Source organism: Bombina bombina, chromosome 4 (genome assembly GCF_027579735.1).
Source record: "Bombina bombina isolate aBomBom1 chromosome 4, aBomBom1.pri, whole genome shotgun sequence".
NCBI classification, from domain to species: Eukaryota; Metazoa; Chordata; class Amphibia; order Anura; family Bombinatoridae; genus Bombina; species Bombina bombina.
In genome coordinates, this window is record NC_069502.1 from 253068418 (window position 1) to 253090917 (window position 22500).

At 37.8% G+C, this 22500-nt stretch overlaps 1 protein-coding gene across 1 annotated transcript in view; it reads right to left on the bottom strand.

Annotated features, from left to right (window-relative positions):
* Positions 1-22500, bottom strand: part of LOC128657263 (FERM, ARHGEF and pleckstrin domain-containing protein 2) — a 261529-nt gene that overhangs the window by 104437 nt on the left and 134592 nt on the right. Inside the window, exon 11 of the mRNA XM_053711541.1 lies at positions 4788-4882. Coding sequence (XP_053567516.1) covers positions 4788-4882 — 95 coding nt within the window. The remainder of the gene's footprint in view (positions 1-4787; positions 4883-22500) is intronic.

The window sequence follows — 22500 nt, forward strand, 5'->3', positions numbered from 1 at the left end:
AGAGAGAGAGAGAGAGAGAGAGAGAGGGCGAGGAGAAAAACAAAATTCCAAAAATATCTGATTCTTCATGAACATATTAATTCTAGCCATACCTAAGACTATATACTACTTTGATTCTACATTCATATCAGCTAGCCCTATATTCAGCAAAAAAAAAAAAATTCAGCCTCCTCTGCTGAATCAAAAAAAAAGGTTTGTCCTTCAAGTGTGAGTTTAAGTCTGGCCGGGTAAATGACCGTGGCTTGTCACCCGGATTTTAACATTTTGCCACAGATTGGGGAAAGTTCCCTCCTTTTTAAGGAGGTCCCAATAGAGAAATCTTGAAAAAGCAAGATTTTACAATCTTTGTACATTATCGGTTGAATTTTATGATATTGTTGTAAAAACAACATTTTATCCTGATAATTCAAGAATCTAGCAGTAATCGGTCTAGGTTTAGCAAGATTTCCCAAGTTATCTTGTGGTTTCTTCAATCTGTGGACTCTTTCGATGGCAAAGGGTTGCTGAGGTGAAGATATTTTTAATAACTGGGGTAGTGTGAGGGTCATCAGTTTCATAGAATCTTATAATCTGGATTCTGGGATTCAGATAATTCTAAGATTATTCCTTCTTGATAAAAAAAATCAGATAAGGAGGATCACAAAACAGGGCAAGTAGCTCTTCTAGTAAAAGAGGTAGCCAAAAGAAATTACACTTTCCAAGAAAGCACTTTTATATCCACCTTATGCATAGGTTCAAAAGGAGGAGCCTGCAAAACCATTAGTACCAATTTAGGATACTATGGAGGAGAAATTGGCTTAATTACAGGATAAATAAGGACCAGAGCCTGGGAAAAAAAAAAAACATGAATATCGGGAAAATTAGCAATCCTCCTGTGGAACAAAACTGAAGGAGCAGAAATCTTTTTTTTTATTTATTTCATGATGCAGATAGAGCATGCAATTTTAAGCAACTTTCTAATTTACTCCTTCGTTCTTTGTTCTCTTGCTATCTTTATTTGCAAAAGAAGGCATCTAAGCTAAGGAGCCAGCAAATGTTTGGTTCAGACCATGGACAGCACTTGTTTATTGGTGCTGTCCAATCAACAAGGTCAACCCAGGTTGTTCACCAAAAATGGCCTGGCATCTAAACTTACATTTTTACTTTTCAAATAAACATACCAAGAGAATGAAGAAAATTTGATAATAGGAGTAAATTAGAAAGTTGCTTAAAATTGCAAGCTCTATCTGAATCACGAAAGAAAAAAATTGGGTTCAGTGTCCCTTTAACCCCTTAATGACAACTGACGTACCAGGTACGTCATGCATTAACAAGCAGTTAATGACAATGTACGTCAGTTGTCTAACAGAGTGCTGGAAGTGATCACAATCACTTCCAGCAGCTCTGAGGGTATTGCAGTGATGCCTCGATATGGAGGCATCCTGCAATACCCCTTTACAAGACTCCGATGCAGAGAGAGCCACTCTGTGGCCCTCTCTGCACCGGTAGTGATGGTGCCGATGGTGCCTTTGTCCGGTGGGAGGAGGGAGCGTGTGCGCGCGCGTGCACGATGTGCGCGTGCACGATGCGCACGTGCACGTGCACAGGTGTGCGTGTGCACATGCGCGCATTAGCCACACTGACACCAATGAAAAAGGAAGGGGAAAAAAAGTTTTTTTTTTTTTTTTTTTACATTTAAAAGGATCTGGGAGGGGGTGGGGGTATTGTGGGGGGGCTGCTACACTACAGAAATAATTAAACATACAAATAAAAGTTATAAATAAAATTAAAATAGTTTGGTTTGTGGGGCCAAACTGGGTACTGGCAGACAGCTGCCAGTACCCAAGATGGCGGTAATTAGGTAGGGGAGAGGGTTAGAGAGCTGGAGGGGGGGATCAGGGAGGTTGGTGCTAAGGCAGGGGTCCATCACAACTAAAATATTTTATAATTTTTATTTAAAAAAAAAAAAAAAAACCTCTTATTTAGTACTGGCAGACTTTCTGCCAGTACTTAAGATGGCGGTAACAATTGTGGGGTGGGGGAGGGAAGAGAGCTGTTTGGGAGGGATCAGGGGGTGGGATGTGTCAGGTGGGAGGCTGATCTCTAAAATTAACCCTGCAAGCTCCCTACAAGCTACCTAATTTAACCCCTTCACTGCTGGGCATAATTCACGTGTGGTGCGCAGCAGCATTTAGCGGCCTTCTAATTACCAAAAAGCAACGCCAAAGCCATATAAATCTGCTATTTCTGAACAAAGGGGATCACAGAGAAGCTTTTACAACAATTTCTGCCATAATAGCACAAGCTGTTTGTAAATAATTTCAGTGAGAAACCTAAAATTGTGAAAAATGTAAAGTTTTTTTTTTTTTATTTGCTCGCATTTGGCGGTGAAATGGTGGCATAAAATATACCAAAATGGGCCTAGATCAATACTTGGGGTTGTCTACTACACTACACTAAAGCTAAAATTAACCCTACAAGCTCCCTAATTAACCCCTTCACTCCTGGGCATAAAACATGTGTGGTGCGCAGCGGCATTTAGCGGCCTTCTAATTACCAAAAAGCAACACCAAAGCCATATAAGTCTGTTATTTCTGAAAAAGGGGATCCCAGAGAAGCATTTACAACCATTTGTGCCATAATTGCAGAAGCTGTTAAAATTTGTGAAAAAGTGAACTTTTTTTTTTTTTTTATCGCATTTGGCGGTGAAATGGTGGCATGAAATATACCAAAATGGGCCTAGATCAATACTTTGGGATGTCTTCTAAATACAAATATATACATGTCAAGGGATATTCAGGGATTCCTGACAGATATCAGGGTTCCAAAGTAACTAGCGCTCATTTTGAAAAAAAGTGGTTTGGAAATAGCAAAGTGCTACTTGTATTTATGGCCCTATAACTTGCAAAAAAAGCAAAGAACATGTAAACATTGGGTATTTCTAAACTCAGGACAAAATTTATAAGCTATTTAGCATGGGTGTTTTTTGGTGATTGTAGATGTGTAACAGATTTTTGGGGTCAAAGTTAGAAAAAGTGTGTTTTTTTCCATTTTTTCCTCATATTTTATCATTTTTTTTAGTAAATTATAAGATATGATGAAAATAATGGTATCTTTAGAAAGTCCATTTAATGGCGAGAAAAACGGTATATAATATGTGTGGGTACAGTAAACGAGTAAGAGGAAAATTACAGCTAAACGCAAACACTGCAGAAATGTAAAAATAGCCATTGTCATTAAGGGTAAGAAAATTGAAAAATGGTCCGGTCATTAAGGGGTTAAATAAAAAGCTCAGCTATATACCCAAAGAACTGTGACAGTGTGACAATAGTTCAGGTCTGTTCTCCAGACAGCACTATGCAGTTGTTCTTGTGTGATCACCCAGGGTAAGAAATCTGCAATTTTCATATCTGCATATGTCATATATGCTTAGGTAGGATCAGGAACAGAAAAGTGCTACTCAGAGCTAGCTAGTGATTGGTGGCTACAAACATATGCTTCTTGTCATTGGCTCCCCAGATGTGTTCCAGTAGTGCATTGCCGCTCTGGATCGTACTTTCTATTTTCAGGGGTTAAACACATATGCGTTGATCACAATCCTTTTGACTCTGAGAAACAAATTTAATGATTTTCAACAGAGAATCATTATTAAGGTCTATGGGGAATTTTTAGATAAATTATTTGATACATTTTGTAAAGGATGGGGATCAACTCGATAATTATATAGAGTCAAAAGTGCAATTATAATATGATGTGAGCTTTTTTGTTTTGCAGCTTTATGTCCCTTTAAATGTTATTGGATCAAATAACCTAGTAAAACCTATATTACATAAGCTGTATAAGGTTCTATTTACAGAATTACAATATACTATAAACCCTATAGTTAGAAATACAAACATTATGTTTATCAGAAATATAATCATTTTATCATCGTTAACTCCTGGCACTTTGGAAGGGTACACTGCGGAAATAAGTGGTGGAGACTTTGCCTTGGTGCCCATTGAGGTCTTGCTATGGCAGCAGTGTTTGCAACAATGTTATACATATAGGGCTAGATTACAAGTAGAGCGCAAATGTTTGCGCGCCAGTGATATCGGGTTTTAACATTCGTTTCCACGCAGGTTAAATAGCACTGGTATTACAAGTTAAAAGTAAACAAGCTTGAGAGCAATTTAAGTTAACGCTTGCCAGGTTAGCTCGTCCTCAGAGCTGTGGTTAACCGTATTGCAAAACGAAAAGTCTCACAAAACATATCAAAAATATATTACAACGTACAGTTACACTCATAACACCAGCATCTAATAAAAATTTTATTACAAAAAATATTGCACAAAAAAGTTATAAAGGGCTCAAAGATATGAGGTAGGGTGTTTTTCCCACTTTTTTTGCTCAATTGATTTCTATGGGGGAATATGTTATTGCGTACGTAATATTGTAAGTTTGTTTTTTCGCACGTCGGGGTAACGCGAGAGTGATAACTTTTTACTTTCAACTTGTAATACCATCACAACCCAATGCGTGCAGACAGTTTACTTATAGCGCAATTAGCAATCGATAATTAGCGCTCCACTCATAATCTAGTCCATAGTGTACTACTCAAGTTGCGTGCATGCTCTTGAGCCTACCTCAGTATGCTCGCATAAAAAAGAAACTAAGTTTCAACAAAGGATGCCAAGACAAAGAGGTAAATTCAATAATAGAAGTTAATTGTACTGGTTTCATTTCGACTTTAAAGTCCCTTTATTATTGATAAATTATAGAAGAGCATGAGGAAAAGGTAGTAGTTTGCCTATCTACATAATACTCACGCTGCAGTGACAGGGCAGACAATTCACTGTATCTTGGAGCTCGGCTTATAGCTGCATTCAGATCATCCAACCAACACCTCATATCCAGTTGGGAGCTGAAAGTAAAATAGACAAGTACCTTACGGAAACTGAAGCGAAGGGACTAGTAAGTGGGAAAGTAACTTACAAGACACGTGATTCCCATAAAACCATAGTAGTATGCAGATATGTTAAATAAGACAATACAATAGTATTTGTAATAAACATGGAAAAATTAATGATAATTTAGAAATAATATAACACACACACAAAGAATAGCATCCTTAACATAGAAACAACACAAAAATTACACAAACTACAAAATTCCAAAACAAAATCAAATTGCACACTGACCGCAGTCCGCTATTTCAAATACTTGGGTATGTTGTTAGACCCCAATCTATCTTTTGACCTCCACATAGAAAAACTTGCATCTAAACTTTATCCAAAACTAGGTGCCCTGTACAGAAACAAATCCTGCCTAAGCCCACAGTAAAGGAAAAGATTGTACAGCAAATGCTGATGCCAATCGTGGATTATGGGGGTGTAGTATATGCACCTGCACCGCAAACTCACCTTAATAAACTTAATGCATTGTATAACTCGTTCTGCCGCTTTGTGCTACAATGTAACTACAGGACCCACTATTGTGACATGCTAAAAGAACTAAACTGGCTGTCACTGGAATCCAGACGCATCCTCCATCTTTCCTGCCTTGTGTTTAAGAGCCTTTCTGGGAAGCTCCACCCTACCTGAGTAGAATGCTCTCCCCGGCTATTCCCACCTCCTATAACCTCTGATCCAATACCAGCACATTATTTAGTTTGCCTCAATACAAAAAGAAAGCAGCTCGATCCTCCTTTCCCTACAGAGCACCACAATTATGTAACAACCTCCCGCACACTTTCAAACCTTCCCCAAGCCTAAAATCCTTTAAGAGATCCCTCTCTACATATCTCAAAACAGAATGTGCCTGTCATGGTTGATTATATATTTCCTACCTGTTCTATGTTAAATTTTGTATATATTAAGTATTATTATTGCTTTTGTATTTTATTGTACCCTATTGTATCAACGCAATGTTATGTGGACCCAGGACATACTTGAAAACTAGAGAAATCTCAATGTATCCTTCATGGTAATATATTGTATAAATAAATATTAAGAGTTTCAATCATCAACAATACAAAATGCTCTGTAATTGGCTTAACCCTAGTCCGTACTGAGAGGGCTTCTTATCTGGTAAATATTATCTAGGAAAGAACAAGATATTGCATTTTAATGAGAAAAATGAACAGAGCTAAAATATTCACAATATCATTTTTTAATCTGTATATTTATTATTGTTTTATGCCTAACTTGGGCTTCATAGTAGGGGACATTTGGGGACTTCTCTGAAACATAAGGAGGCAGAGAGTACAGGTTTGTCAAAACAGAAGCATCTTGCAGAAATATCTCCAAGCACAATCCCTGCTCTCTCTGCAAAACTTTAGTTACTTTCAATAAACTTGGTGGAGCCACTAACAGCAGTGGGACTTGCCATGCTAATGGGTTTATAGAAGCACTGACAATTCTCCAACTTTTTTGATGTACTGCAAGACAAATGTCTGATATATATACATATATATTTACAGGGCTCGAAATTTCAAGCCCTAAGCTGCTAGCCAGCCCAAAATGTTACTCGTCACTTTTGATCCAACTCACACCACACCCACTAACCCACCCCACTCTTTACATATATTTAGCCAATGTGAAAAACCTTATTGTGAAATCATTTTTTGAATTATTTATGTTTTATACCAGAAATTAAATAATGATACATACAGTAATAAATTAACAAAAATAAGTGCATAACAGTTAGCAACATCAACTAGGGATTCTGAACAGAAAACTGTTTTTTTTTTTAACTGAGAGTGCAGGGAGTGTTGTCATTAATGTGCATTCATAGCAGACCTGGATTTGTTTTTTTAGAATTATCTCTCATCTAGTTTCTCCACTGCGTCATCTCTCCAATCTCTCTTGTTACCCCCTCCCATCTCCCTCAGGCCATCTCTTTTCTTTTCACTCTTTCTTTTTTTTATCCATTCTTTCTTAATGCTATATTTTTCTCCACTCGCACTTTTCCTCTGCAATTTGTCTCTGCCCCTGTTTACCCTCTCAGAAGTAACAGTCTAACCACAAATGGGGTCCCTATAGTCCTAGAGGAATATCATAATTATGCCCTTCCATGGATATATAGTATCCATTTAGATAAGACTTGTAGCAGGTAGCCCAACATTCACTTACTATCACTCGCCACTGTCAAATTCTCACTCGCCAATGGCTAGTGGAAATTTTGAGCCCTGTATACATATACACATACATACAGGGTGTGTGTGTGTGTATATATATATATATATATATATATATATATATATATATATATATATACACACACACACACATATATATATAACCTAATTTATGTAAGAACTTACCTGATAAATTAAAAAAAATTTCATGGTGGCGAGAGTCCACAATCTAGTTACTGATGGGATATACATTCCTACCAGGAGGAGGCAAAGTTTCCCAAACCTCAAATGCCTATAAATACACCTCCCATCTCACTCATACCTCAGTTTTTGTTTTTTTTTTGTTTTTTTTATTTTCCAACTTAAAGGTTTACAGGCATAGAATGAGTACAGTGTTATAATTATGCTTTCAGTTATACAGTGATTGTACAGTCAAATAAATGCTAACATCATCTACTGTTCACATCGCTTTTGTTCTCATAACACTCTTCCATATTCCCCATACTCATGTCTGTTGCTAATTTGAAACTGATCTGCAATCCTTTAAGTATTTTCTCTTTGTTTTATAAAACTATCTATCTATCTCATTAAACCTTATAACCTTTCAACAATTCAATCTCATACCTCAGTTTAACGTATAGCCAAGTTAGTGAGGTGTATAAGGAGTAAAAGCATAAAAAGGAGAAACAGGATAAATCATTTGCTTTATACAAACAAAATCATAACCCCCAAAAAATGGGTGGGTCTCATGGATTCGCCACCATGAAAGAAATGAATTTATCAGGTAAGTTCTTACATAAATTATGTTTTCTTTCATATAGATGGTGAGAGTCAACAAGCTAGTTACTGATGGGATATAATACCCAAGCTGTGGAAGTCCACGACTAACTATAGAAGGAGGGATAAAATAAAAATGGTTATTTCTGCTGATAAATTAAATCCAAAAAAATAATTAAAGTTTTCTTAAGAATTCAAAAACCTTAAATCATAGGCCCTACAATCAAACTGAAACAGCTGCTTGAAAAACCTTTCTACCAAAAGCTGCTTCCAAAGAAGCAAAAATGTCAAAATGGTAAAATTAGTAAAGGTATGCAAAGAAGACCAAGTGGCTGCTTTGTAGATTTGATCAACTGATCTTGTAGAATGAGCTGTTATTCTCTGAGGCGGAGCTGCCCTGCTTCCAAGATGCCAAAGAAAAGACAGAGACCTTCTGACATTTTCTGGAACCAGAAAAAATAACAAATAGACTAGAAGTCTTTCTGAAATCTTTAGTTACATCAACATAATATTTCAAAGCTCTTACCACATCCAAATAATGTAAAGATCTTTCAAGAGTATTCTTAGGATTAGGACACAAGGTTAGGAACAATAATTTACCTATTAATGTTAGAATTTATAACTTTAGGCAAAAATTTAAAAGTATGCAAAATAGTTTTATCTTGATGGAAAATCAGATAAGGAGACTCGCAAGAGAGAGCAGACAATTCAGAAACTCTTCTAGCAGAAGAGATAGCCAAGATAAATAACACTTTCCAAGAAAGTAGTTTAATGTCCAAATAATGCATAGGCTTAAAAGGAGGAGCCTGCAAAGTCTTTAAAACCAAATTTAGACTCCAAAGAGGAGAGATAGATTTAATAACAGGTTTGATATGAGTCAAAGCTTTAACGAAATAGTGAACATCAGGAAGATTAGCAATCTTTCTGGGAAATAAAACAGGAAGAGCAGAGATTTGTCCTTTCAAAGTATTGGCAGACAAACCTTTATCCAAACCATCCTGAAGAAACTTAAGAATACTAGGAATTCTAAAAGAATGCCAATAATAATCATGAGTGGAACACCATGAAATATAGGTATTCCAAACCTTGTGATATATTTTCCATGAAACAGGCTTACGAGCTTGTATCATAGTGTGAATCACAGAGTCAGAGAAACCTCTATGACTAAGGACTAAGCTTTCAATTTCCATACCTTCAAATTTAGAGATTTAAGATCTGGATGGAAAAACAGGCCTTTGAGACAGAAGGTCTGGTCTTAGAGGAAGTGGCCAAGGTTGGCAACTGTGAGGCCATGCTGGTGCTATCAGAAACACATAAGATTGTTCCATTATGATCTTTGTGATCACTCTTGGAAGAAGAACCAAAGGTGAAAAAATGTAAGCAGTTTGGTAAAACCATGAAACTGCTAGAGCATCCATCAATTCCGCCTGAGGATTCCTGGACCTGGAGAGGTATCTGGGAAGTTTCTTGTTTTGATGAGAGGCCATCAGATCTATGTCTGGAAGACCCCACATCTGCACAATCTCATAGCACATATTTGGATGGAGAGACCACTCCCCTGGATGTAGAGATTGCCGGCTGAGATAATTCACTTCCCAATTGTCTACACCTGGTATATGAATCGCAGTGATTAGACAAGAGTTGGATTCTTCCCAAGAAAGTATTAGAGACACTTCTTTCATTGCTAGGGGACTGTAAGTCCCCATTGATGATTGACATATGCCACTGTTGTGACATTGTCTGTTTAAAACCGAATATACGGTTCTCTCTTTAGTAGAAGCCAAGCCTGAAGAGCTCTTAAAATAGCACATAGCTCTAATATTGATTGGTAACCTCACCTCTCGAGGATTCCAAATTCCTTGTGTTGTCAGAGACCCCCAGACAGCTCCCCAACCTGTGAGACTTGCATCTGTTGTGATCACAGTCCAGCTAGGATGAACAAAGGAGGCCGCTTGAACAAGAAAATGATTGTTGGGATTTATGTATATCAGTTGTGATATCTGAGTACGATCCCTGCACCATTGGTTTAACATATACTAGGGGGTAGTGTATCAGCGCTAATCTGTTGGACCTATATAGAAAACACACAAACAAAAAAAGGTATATCTCCTTACATACCTATAGACTGAGTGAGTTATTAGACTTAAATCTATTTTTAGATAGAAGGTAAGATTATTGTGGCGCCACCCAGCGGCTAAATCTATATAGGATTTAACTGAAATAACAGGTATTACAATGATTTATATTAAACCATAGCTTAAAATAGGCTAATTGGAAAAAAGATGTATGTATATGTGGAGGTCTTAATGGGCATATTATGGGATGGACCTGGAGACGACTGGGATATAGGTGCCCAAAATTCACAAATTAGAGAAAATCTGATCTCGTATATCAAGTGCTGAAACACAGGTGCTGAAAAACAGGAAACAGTCTATGTAGTATATAATAACCTATCTAATAAGAGTTTATTTTCATAATAAACTCTTCAGATTTCATTTAAAAATAAAATCAAACGTTTATACACAGACGATAAAAAATTACAATATGCACATGCACAATAAAAAACAATATAAAACAATGTTGCAGTTACAGCACATCAAGGAAGTAGGACGAGAAAGCTTTATAAGGACACCATTATCCATCCACCAGCACAAAGTTCATGGTGTAAGTAAATAAAGACACCTTATGTTAAAAACTTCGCCATACATCTGACAAGGATTCCTTGTCCTTCTTTGTTTACCTTTCAGGAAAATAGGAGAAAGGAAAACATTTTTCCCTTTTCATCTGCGGACTCTCAGATTGAATTAATATAGTAACCCTGAATGAGAAAAGGGTAACTGTATCACTGCTGTAACTGCAACATTGTTTTTTATTGTGCATGTGCATATTGTAATTTTTATCGTCTGTGTATAAACGTTTGATTTTATTTTTAAATGAAATCTGAAGATTTTTTTATGATACTACACTTTTATTAGATAGGTTATTATATACTACATAGACTGTTTCCTGTTTTCCAGAACCTGTTTTTCAGCATTTGATATACGAGACCAGATTTTCTCTAATTTGTGAATTTTGGGCACCTATATCCCAGTCGTCTCCAGGTCCATCCCATAATATACTCATTTAGACCTCCACATATACATATATCTTTTTTCCAATTAGCCTATTTTAAGCTATGGTTTAATATAAATCATTGTAATAGCTGTTATCTCAGTTAAATCCTATATAGATTTAGCGGCTGGGTGGGTGCCACAATAATCTTACCTTCTATCTAAAAATAGATTTAAGTCTAATAACCCATTGGTTTAACATGCAAAGCTGTAGAGGTCTCATATGAAAACAAGCAAAAGGGATCGTGTCCGATGCTGCAGACATGAGACTTAAAACTTCCAAGCACATAGCCACTGAAGGAAATGATAAGAGACTAAAGGTTTAGACAAGCCGAAAGCAATCTCAAACGTCTCTTTTCTGTTAGGGATAGAGTCACAGACACAATCTATCTGGAAACCTAAAAAGGTGACTTTTGTTTGAGGAATCAAGAAACTCTTTGGTAAATTGATCCTCCAAACATGTCTTTGTAGAAACAACTGAAATTGTTTTGTGTGAGATTCTGCTAAATTAAAAAATTAAGCTAGTACCAAGATATCCACCAAATAAGGAAACACTGCGATACCCCCTGCTCTCTGATTACAGATAGAATTGCACCTAGAACTATTGAGAATATTCTTGGTGCTGTTGCAAGGCCAAACAGAAGAGCAACAAATTGGCAATGCTTGTTTAGAAAAGAGAATCTCAGAAATCGATAAGATTAATTTATTTCATGGATGGTGGGAGTCCATGAGCCCTAACTCTTTGAACTATTACCCAATCTGTGGAGTCAATGAGTAACTTGGATGGGACAAACTTTTTTTTTTGAGCAGTCACCTATCTTCCAGACACTGCTGCCTGAAGGACTTTCCTACCAAACCCTGCTTCAAAACAAGCAAAAACATCAAAATGGTAGAAAATAGTAAAGCTATGAAAGGTTGACTATGCTGCTGCCTTGCAAGATTGTTCAACAGAAGCCTCATTTTAAAAAGTCCAGGAAGTGGAAACTGAACTGGAAGACTGACGTAGACTATCCTGATTGCAAGCAAGCCTTATGAATAAAGAGTTTTAGCCAAGAAGCTAAAGTAACGGCTGAGGCCTTCTGGCCTTTGCGTGAACCTGAGAAATGAATAAACAAACTAGAGAATTGACTAAAATCCCATGTAGCATGTAAGTAGAATTGCAATGCTCTTACTACATCTAAATTAAGTAGGAGCCTATGTTTTGAGTTTTATGGACTGGAACTAAGAAAATAAACCACCTTTGAAAAACCACCTTATCCTGGAGAAAAAACATAATTTATGTAAGAACTTACCTGAGTCCATGAGCTAGTGACGTATGGGATATACATTCCTACCAGGAGGGGCAAAGTTTCCCAAACCTCAAAATGCCTACAAATACACCCCTCACCACACCCACAAATCAGTTTAACGCATTGCCAAGAAGTGGGGTGATAAGCAAAAAGTGCGAAAGCATAAAAAATAAGGAATTGGAATAATTGTGCTTTATACAAAAAAATCATAACCACCACAAAAAGGGTGGGCCTCATGGACTCTTGCTAATATGAAAGAAATGAATTTATCAGGTAAGTTCTTACATAAATTATGTTTTCTTTCATGTAATTAGCAAGAGTCCATGAGCTAGTGATGTATGGGATAATGGCTACCCAAGATGTGGATCTTCCACGCAAGAGTCACTAGAGAGGGAGGGATAAAATAAAGACAGCCAATTCCGCTGAAAATAATCCACACCCAAAATAAAGTTTAAATCTTATAATGAAAAAAAAAACAAATTATAAGCAGAAGAATCAAACTGAAACAGCTGCCTGAAATACTTTTCTACCAAAAACTGCTTCAGAAGAAGAAAACACATCAAAATGGTAGAATTTAGTAAAAGTATGCAAAGAAGACCAAGTTGCTGCTTTGCAAATCTGATTGACCGAAGCTTCATTCCTAAACGCCCAGGAAGTAGAAACTGACCTAGTAGAATGAGCTGTAATCCTTTGAGGCGGAGTTTTACCCGACTCGACATAGGCATGATGAATTAAAGATTTTAACCAAGATGCCAAAGAAATGGCAGAGGCCTTTTGACCTTTCCTAGAACCGGAAAAGATAACAAATAGACTAGAAGTCTTTCGGAAATTCTTAGTAGCTTCAACATAATATTTCAAAGCTCTAACTACATCCAAAGAATGCAATGATTTCTCCTTAGAATTCTTAGGATTAGGACATAATGAAGGAACCACAATTTCTCTACTAATGTTGATAGAATTCACAACCTTAGGTAAAAATTTGAAAGAAGTTCGCAACACTGCCTTATCCTGAAGAAAAATCAGAAAAGGAGACTCACAAGAAAGAGCAGATAATTCAGAAACTCTTCTAGCAGAAGAGATGGCCAAAAGAAACAAAAAACTTTCCAAGAAAGTAATTTAATGTCCAATGAATGCATAGGTTCAAACGGAGCAGCTTGAAGAGCCCCCAGAACCAAATTCAAACTCCAAGGAGGAGAAATTGACTTAATGACAGGTTTTATATGAACCAAAGCTTGTACAAAACAATGAATATCAGGAAGATTAGCAATCTTTCTGTGAAAAAGAACAGAAACAGCAGAGATTTGTCCTTTCAAGGAACTTGCAGACAAACCTTTATCCAAACCATCCTGAAGAAACTGTAAAATTCTCGGAATTCTAAAAGAATGCCAGGAAAAATGATGAGAAAGACACCAAGAAATGTAAGTCTTCCAGACTCTATAATATATCTTCCTAGATACAGATTTACGAGCCTGTAACATAGTATTAATCACAGAGTCAGAGAAACCTCTTTGACTAAGAATCAAGCGTTCAATCTCCATACATTTAAATTTAAGGATTTGAGATCCTGATGGAAAAAAGGACCTTGCGACAGAAGGTCTGGTCTTAACGGAAGAGTCCACGGTTGGCAAGAGGCCATCCGGACAAGATCCGCATACCAAAACCTGTGAGGCCATGCTGGAGCCACCAGCAGAACAAACGAACATTCCTTCAGAATCTTGGAGATTACTCTTGGAAGAAGAACTAGAGGCGGAAAGATATAGGCAGGATGATACTTCCAAGGAAGTGACAATGCATCCAGTGCTTCCACTTGAGGATCCCTGGATCTGGACAGATACCTGGGAAGTTTCTTTTTTAGATGAGAAGCCATCAGATCTATTTCTGGAAGTCCCCACATTTGAACAATCTGAAGAAATACCTCTGGGTGAAGAGACCATTCGCCCGGATGTAACGTTTGGCGACTGAGATAATCCGCTTCCCAATTGTCTATACCTGGGATATGAACCACAGAAACTAGACAGGAGCTGGATTCTGCCCATACCAGTATCCGAGATACTTCTTTCATAGCCAGAGGACTGTGAGTCCCTCCTTGATGATTGATGTATGCCACAGTTGTGACATTGTCTGTCTGAAAACAAATGAACGATTCTCTCTTTAGAAGAGGCCATGACTGAAGAGCTCTGAAAATTGCACGGATTTCCAAAATATTGATTGGTAATCTCACCTCCTGAGATTCCCAAACCCCTTGTGCTGTCAGAGACCCCCAAACAGCTCCCCAACCTGTCAGACTTGCATCTGATGAAATTACAGTCCAAGTCGGAAGAACAAAAGAAGCCCCCTGAACTAAACGATGGTGATCTGTCCACCACGTCAGAGAGTGTCGTACAATTGGTTTTAAAGATATTACTTGAGATATCTTTGTGTAATCCCTGCACCACTGGTTCAGCATACAGAGCTGAAGAGGTCGCATGTGAAAACGAGCAAAGGGGATCGCGTCCGATGCAGCAGTCATAAGACCTAGAATTTCCATGCATAAGGCTACCGAAGGGAATGATTGTGATTGAAGGTTTCGACAAGCTGTAATCAATTTTAGACATCTCTTGTCTGTCAGAGACAGAGTCATGGACGCTGAATCTATCTGGAAACCTAAAAAGGTTACCCTTGTCTGAGGAATCAATGAACTTTTCGGTAAATTGATCCTCCAACCATGATCTTGAAGAAACAACACAAGTCGATTCGTATGAGATTCTGCTAAATGTGAAGACTGAGCAAGTACCAAGATATCGTCCAAATAAGGAAATACCACAATACCCTGTTCTCTGATTACAGACAGAAGGGCACCGAGAACCTTTGTAAAAATTCTTGGAGCTGTTGCTAGGCCAAACGGCAGAGCCACAAACTGGTAATGCTTGTCTAGGAAAGAGAATCTCAGAAACTGATAGTGATCTGGATGAATCGGAATATGCAGATATGCATCCTGTAAATCTATTGTGGACATATAATGCCCTTGCTGAACAAAAGGCAGGATAGTCCTTATAGTTACCATTTTGAATGTTGGCATCCTTACATAACGATTCAATATTTTTAGATCCAGAACTGGTCTGAAGGAATTCTCCTTCTTTGGTACAATGAAGAGATTTGAATAAAACCCCAGCCCCTGTTCCAGAACTAGAACTGGCATAATTACTCCAGCCAACTCTAGATCTGAAACACATTTCAGAAATGCTTGAGCCTTCGCTGGATTTACTGGGACACGGGAAAGAAAAAATCTCTTTGCAGGAGGCCTTATCTTGAAGCCAATTCTGTACCCTACTGAAACAATGTTTTGAATCCAAAGATTGTGAATTGAATAGATCCAAATTTCTTTGAAAAATCGTAATCTGCCCCCTACCAGCTGGGCTGGAATGAGCGCCGCACCTTCATGTGGACATGGGAGCTGGCTTTGGTTTTCTAAAAGGCTTGGATTTATTCCAGACTGGAGAAGGTTTCCAAACTGAAACTGCTCCTGAGGATGAAGGATCAGGCTTTTGTTCTTTGTTGAAACGAAAGGAACGAAAACGATTATTAGCCCTGTTTTTACCCTTAGATTTTTTATCCTGTGGTAAAAAAGTTCCTTTCCCACCAGTAACAGTTGAGATAATGGAATCCAACTGAGAACCAAATAATTTGTTACCCTGGAAAGAAATGGAAAGTAGAGTTGATTTAGAAGCCATATCAGCATTCCAAGTTTTAAGCCATAAAGCTCTCCTAGCTAAAATAGCTAGAGACATATACCTGACATCAACCCTAATGATAACAAAGATAGCATCACAAATAAAATTATTAGCATGTTGAAGAAGATTAACAATGCTATGAGGATTATGATCTGTTACTTGTTGCGCTAAAGCTTCTAACCAAAAAGTTGAAGCTGCAGCAACATCCGCTAAAGATATAGCAGGTCTAAGAAGATTACCTGAACATAAGTAAGCTTTTCTTAGAAAGGATTCAATCTTCCTATCTAAAGGATCCTTAAAGGAAGTACTATCTGCCGTAGGAATAGTAGTATGTTTAGCAAGAGTAGAGACAGCCCCATCAACTTTAGGGATTTTGTCCCAAAATTCTAATCTGTCAGATGGCACAGGATATAATTGCTTAAAACGTTTAGAAGGAGTAAATGAATTACCCAAATTATTCCATTCCCTGGAGATTACTTCAGAAATAGCATCAGGGACAGGAAAAACTTCTGGAATAACTACAGGAGATTTAAAAACCTTATTTAAACGTTTAGATTTAGTATCAAGAGGACCAGAATCCTCTATTTCTAATGCAATTAAGACTTCTTTAAGTAAAGAACGAATAAATTCCATTTTGAATAAATATGAAGATTTATCAGCATCAACCTCTGAGACAGAATCCTCTGAACCAGAGGAACCATTATCAGAATCAGAATGATGATGTTTATTTAAAAATTCATCTGAAAAATGAGAAGTTTTAAAAGACCTTTTACGTTTACTAGAAGGAGGAATAACAGACATAGCCTTCTTAATGGATTTAGAAACAAAATCTCTTATGTTAACAGGGACACTCTGAGTATTAGATGTTGATGGAACAGCAACAGGTAATGTAACATTACTAAAGGAAATATTATCTGCATTAACAAGTTTGTCATGACATTCATTACAAACAACAGCTGGAGGAATAGATACCACAAGTTTACAGCAGATACACTTAACTTTGGTAGATCCAGCACCAGGCAGCGTTTTTCCAGAAGTATCTTCTGACTCAGTGTCAATCTGGGACATCTTGCAATATGTAATAGAAAAAACAACATATAAAGCAAAATTGATCAAATTCCTTAAATGACAGTTTCAGGAATGGGAAAAAATGCCAGTGAACAAGCTTCTAGCAATCAGAAGCAATAAATAATGAGACTTAAATAATGTGGAGACAATAGTGACGCCCATATTTTTTAGCGCCAAAAAAGACGCCCACATTATTTGGCGCCTAAATGCTTTTGGCGCCAAAAATGACGCCGCATCCGGAATGCCGACACTTTTGGCGCAAAAAAACGTCAAAAAATGACGCAACTTCCGGCGACACGTATGACGCCGGAAACAGAAAAAAAAAATTTGCGCCAAAAAAGTCAGCGCCAAAAATGACGCAATAAAATGAAGCATTTTCAGCCCCCGCGAGCCTAACAGCCCACAGGGAAAAAAAGTCAAATTTTAAGGTAAGAAAAAATTGATTTATTCATATGCATTATCCCAAATATGAAACTGACTGTCTGAAATAAGGAACGTTGAACATCCTGAGTCAAGGCAAATAAATGTTTGAATACATATATTTAGAACTTTATATAAAAGTGCCCAACCATAGCTTAGAGTGTCACAGAAAATAAGACTTACTTACCCCAGGACACTCATCTACATGTAGTAGAAAGCCAAACCAGTACTGAAACGAGAATCAGTAGAGGTAATGGTATATATAAGAGTATATCGTCGATCTGAAAAGGGAGGTAAGAGATGAATCTCTACGACCGATAACAGAGAACCTATGAAATAGACCCCGTAGAAGGAGATCATTGAATTCAAATAGGCAATACTATCCTCACATCCCTCTGACATTCACTGCACGCTGACAGGAAAACCGGGCTCCAACCTGCTGCGGAGCGCATATCAACGTAGAATCTAGCACAAACTTACTTCACCACCTCCATAGGAGGCAAAGTTTGTAAAACTGATTGATTTGTGGGTGTGGTGAGGGGTGTATTTGTAGACATTTTGAGGTTTGGGAAACTTTGCCCCTCCTGGTAGGAATGTATATCCCATACGTCACTAGCTCATGGACTCTTGCTAATTACATTAAAGAAAACAAGATAAGGAGGTTAACATGAATAAGCAGACTATTCAGAAACTCATCTAGCAAAAGAAATTGCTAAAAGAAACAATACCTTGCAAGACAGAAACTGAACAACCAAATTATGTAAGCTGAAAAGGAGAAACCTGCAAAACTCTTGCAACCAAAATACAGTTCCAAGTAGGAGAAACTGGCTTAATAATTGGTCATATCCTGACTAAAGCTTGAATAAAGGCCTAAAATCGAAAGCACTGAAATCTGGCCCTTTAAAGAGCTAAAAGATAAACTCTTATCTATGTCCTCTTGTAAAAATTTTAGGAATGCTAAAGGACTGCCAGCTAAAATCCTGTTTTTCACACTAGGAACGAAAAACTTTCCAAATGTTGTGATAGATTTTACTTGTTACAGGCTTTCAGCCTAAACTAAGGTTTCAGCTATCTCTTTGCTTAAAATTAAATGTTCAATCTGCAAGCCTTCAAGTTGAGAAACTCAAGATCTTAATGATAGAAAGAACCTAGCAAATAGTGGTTTGTGTCGTAGAGTAAGAGACCACAGAGGAAAACTAGACTTTTGAACCAGATCTACAAGCCAAGTTATGTGTGGAAAAATCAGAATTATTTATGATAGCTACTGTTTGATCCAAGCAATTACACTTGGCAGCAGAAAAGTTGGAGGAAAAATGCAAGGAAGACTAAATGACCATGGAGCTGCTATATCATCTACAAACTCTAAATGTGGATCCCTTGATCTTGCAAAACAACTGAGAAGTTTGATGCTTAAATGAAAGCCATCAGGTCTATCTCTGGTAAACCCCATTGATGTAAAATCTGGTTAAAGATATCCAGATAAAGAGACCATTACACCCTAGAAAATAAAACTGGTGACCGAGATAGTCTGCTGTCAAATTGTACACACCTAGAATAAGAAATGCAGAAAATATACAGGGATTTATCTCTGACCAAGTCAGAATTTGAGTGACTTCCAACATTGCTAGCAAACTGTTAGCAAATGCAGATAAGTGTCTTTTTTCAGAAGGGACTAGCTCTAAAGAGCCCTGAAGATTGCATGGATTTACAATATATTTATGGAGGAACCTTGCCATTCAGCTGAGACCAAGCTCCTTAAACTCTCCTGCACAGCCATACTGCAACCTGAGAGAAGTGTGCCTATAATAATTGTCCACTTTGACTGGACAAAGGATGCCCCCAGAGAAAAGGATTAGAGTAATATCCAACAGGATAGAGATTGCTTTGTTATTAAATCCAAAAGGATTCTTTGGGAAAGTTGAGTGTAATCTTTGCACCACTGACCTAGTATGCAAAGCTGAAGATGCCTCATGTGAGACCAAGTAAATGGAATGGCATCTGATGCAGAAGTCATCAAAAGTAACACCTCCGTGCATAGAGCGAAAGGATGATTGGAAATAGACTTTTGGCCTGAACATATTGTCTGTAATTTTATTTAACAGATTAAAGGAGATTAAAGTCTCATTGATAAAGTCTATAACGATCCCAAGGAAACAGGGAACTCTTTGATACAGTGATTCTCCAACCAAGTTTGCGAAGACACAACAAAAGATAGTTGGTTAATTGGTATGAGATACTATTAAAGGTAAAGATGGAGCCTGAACCAAGATATCATCCAGGTATGGAGCCACCAAAATACCTTGAACTCTTGATTACAGACAAGAGTGGTGCCAGAACATTTGTATACAAGTCCTGGGATCTATAGCCAAAACAAACAGCAGAGCAACAAACTAAAAATGTTTGTCCAAGGCAAACCGTAGGAACTCTAAATAGTTCCTATGGAAAGGAATATGAAGGTATGCATCCTTCAGATCTAACATGGACATATACTGCCCTTGAACAAGAGGAAGAATAGTCCAAATTGTTTCCATGTTGAAGGAAGGAAACCTGAGAAACTTGATAATAGTTTTAAAGCTCAAAAAAAGTCTGAAAGTTCCCTCTTTTTTTGAAAACTATAAAAGGATGGGATGAAAACATTGGCTTTGTACTGACATAGCAACTGTACATATGACTCCCATGAGTTCTACATCATGGACATATTATATATATATATATATATATATATATATATATATATTTATATATATATATTTAAGAAGAACAGTATGTCCTAGCCGGCACACACATATACCTATCCTAGGATAGTGAATAAATCCTGCAATACAATTACGTGAGCAGGGTACGATAGTCCCAAGGTGACAGGATCCCCTATCCCAGAGATAACCACAATATATAGCATATATCAGATGAAATTAATTTATTAATGTGCACAATTACTCAAACATAGGTGACAAAAATAAGTAACTAATCGCCAAATAATCAACCTATACAATTAATAACTAACAACCAATGGCCATTTTTTTCCTGTATAGTAATACCCCTAAAAAAACTGTTAGGGGCTCGAGTAGTCCATATACAGCATTTGTAATTCCAAATCCAGTATCAGTAATAGAGGGTACTTCGTAGCAGTCACACATAGACCTTAAACCGTACTGACAATCCATCCATACTCATCTGTTATATGTTAACAGTAATAGGATGATGTTAGTAACAATGGTCAAGAATCATTCATATACAATGAGGAGACATAGCAATGAAATGGCAACAAACTTTAAGCAAGGCATGCAGGTGTAAAGCAATAGTAAAGTCAGTTGATCACAGTCATTTACACAACCACTGCAGGGTTGAATTGAATGCATTCTTGAATTGTTGTATACTGTTCCGGTTAGGCCAGCCAGGCTGTTTCTGCCTTCCTTTGGCGATATGGAGGACCTGTAATACTGCCACACATGAATACACAATTGGAGGACATCAGGGCCAGCAAGGTACAACAGGGAAGCAAATTCACTAACACACCACGGGACGCAGGTAGAAAGTGGGATTGCAGCAGGAACTACCCGCTGTGAAGATCGGTAAGAAACATTATCCCGACACATACCCCTGGAGTTAAGGTCCCTTGGGCGAGGGTACGTCCCTCAGGAGGTGGCACCCAGAAGGGGTTAAGTGTTTTTCGTGCCTACGTGGGACATGATATGGATATTTGATATCACCAGCGGTCCCTGCAGTGGTTGTGTGAATGAGTGTGATCAACTGGCTTTACTATTGCTTTACACCTGCATGCCTTGCTTAAAGTTTGTTGACATTTCATCGCTATGTCTCCTCATTGTATATGAATGATTCCTGACCATTGTTACTAACATCATCCTATTACGGTTAACATATAACAGATGAGTATGGATGGATTGTCAGTACGGTTTAAGGTCTAGGTGTGACTGCTACGAAGTACCTTCTATTACTGATACTGGATTTGGAATTACAAATGCTGTATATGGACTACTCGCGCCCCTGACAGTTTTTTTTAGGGGTATTACTATACAGGATCCAATGGCCATTGGTTGTAAGTTATTAATTGTATAGGTTGATTGTTTGGCGATTAGTTACTTATTTTTGTCACCTATGTTTGAGCAATTGTGCACATTAATAAATTAATTTAATCTGATATATGCTATATATTGTGGTTATCTCTGGGATAGGGGATCCTGTCACCTTGGGACTATCGTACCTTGCTCACGTAATTGTATTGCAGGATTTATTCACTATCCTAGGTAGGTATATGTGTGTGCCGGCTAGGACATACTGTTCTTCTTAATTATAACCATTAATTTTCTTCTGTCTCCTGGCACCCTTGGTTATTTTCATTTAGTTAACCAAGGTTACAATATTATATATAGCCTTAGGTGAGCTGATGCATCGCTCCTTTTTTTATATATAATATATATATAAAACACGGAAGGCAACTGCACTCTCATACCGGACCAGGTACACATCCCATGACCCTGCAACATGCTCAGCCCTGGGTGCCACTGGCACTCACAGGAAGCTGTGCTGTCCCCAGAGCCACAAGCAGTTAACCCCAGACAGGTCTGGGTGCAAGAACCATAGGGAAAATTACAAAACAAATTAATACAACACAGAGAAAACCCAGCACTCACTTACAAGCTCTCAGCTAAGATTTAAAAGCAAAAATGGAAAGGTTAGTCACCGCATCTGGGCAAATTTGACAAGCTCAGGTACCACGTCAAGGTCCTTTCCAATACCAGAGACCCTAAAACAGCCACACAATGCAAGCTTTCAAATCCAAACAAACTGAAAACAAGGGAAGGGTGCACAGGAATATGTAATCACCCTAGACATATACAAAACACGGAAGGGAACTGCACTCTCTTACCGGACCAGGTACACATCCCATGACCCTGCAACATGCTCAGCCCTGGGTGCCACTGGCACTCACAGGAAGCTGTGCTGTCCCCAGAGCCACAAGCAGTTAACTCCAGACAGGTCTGGGTGCAAGAACCATAGGGAAAATTACA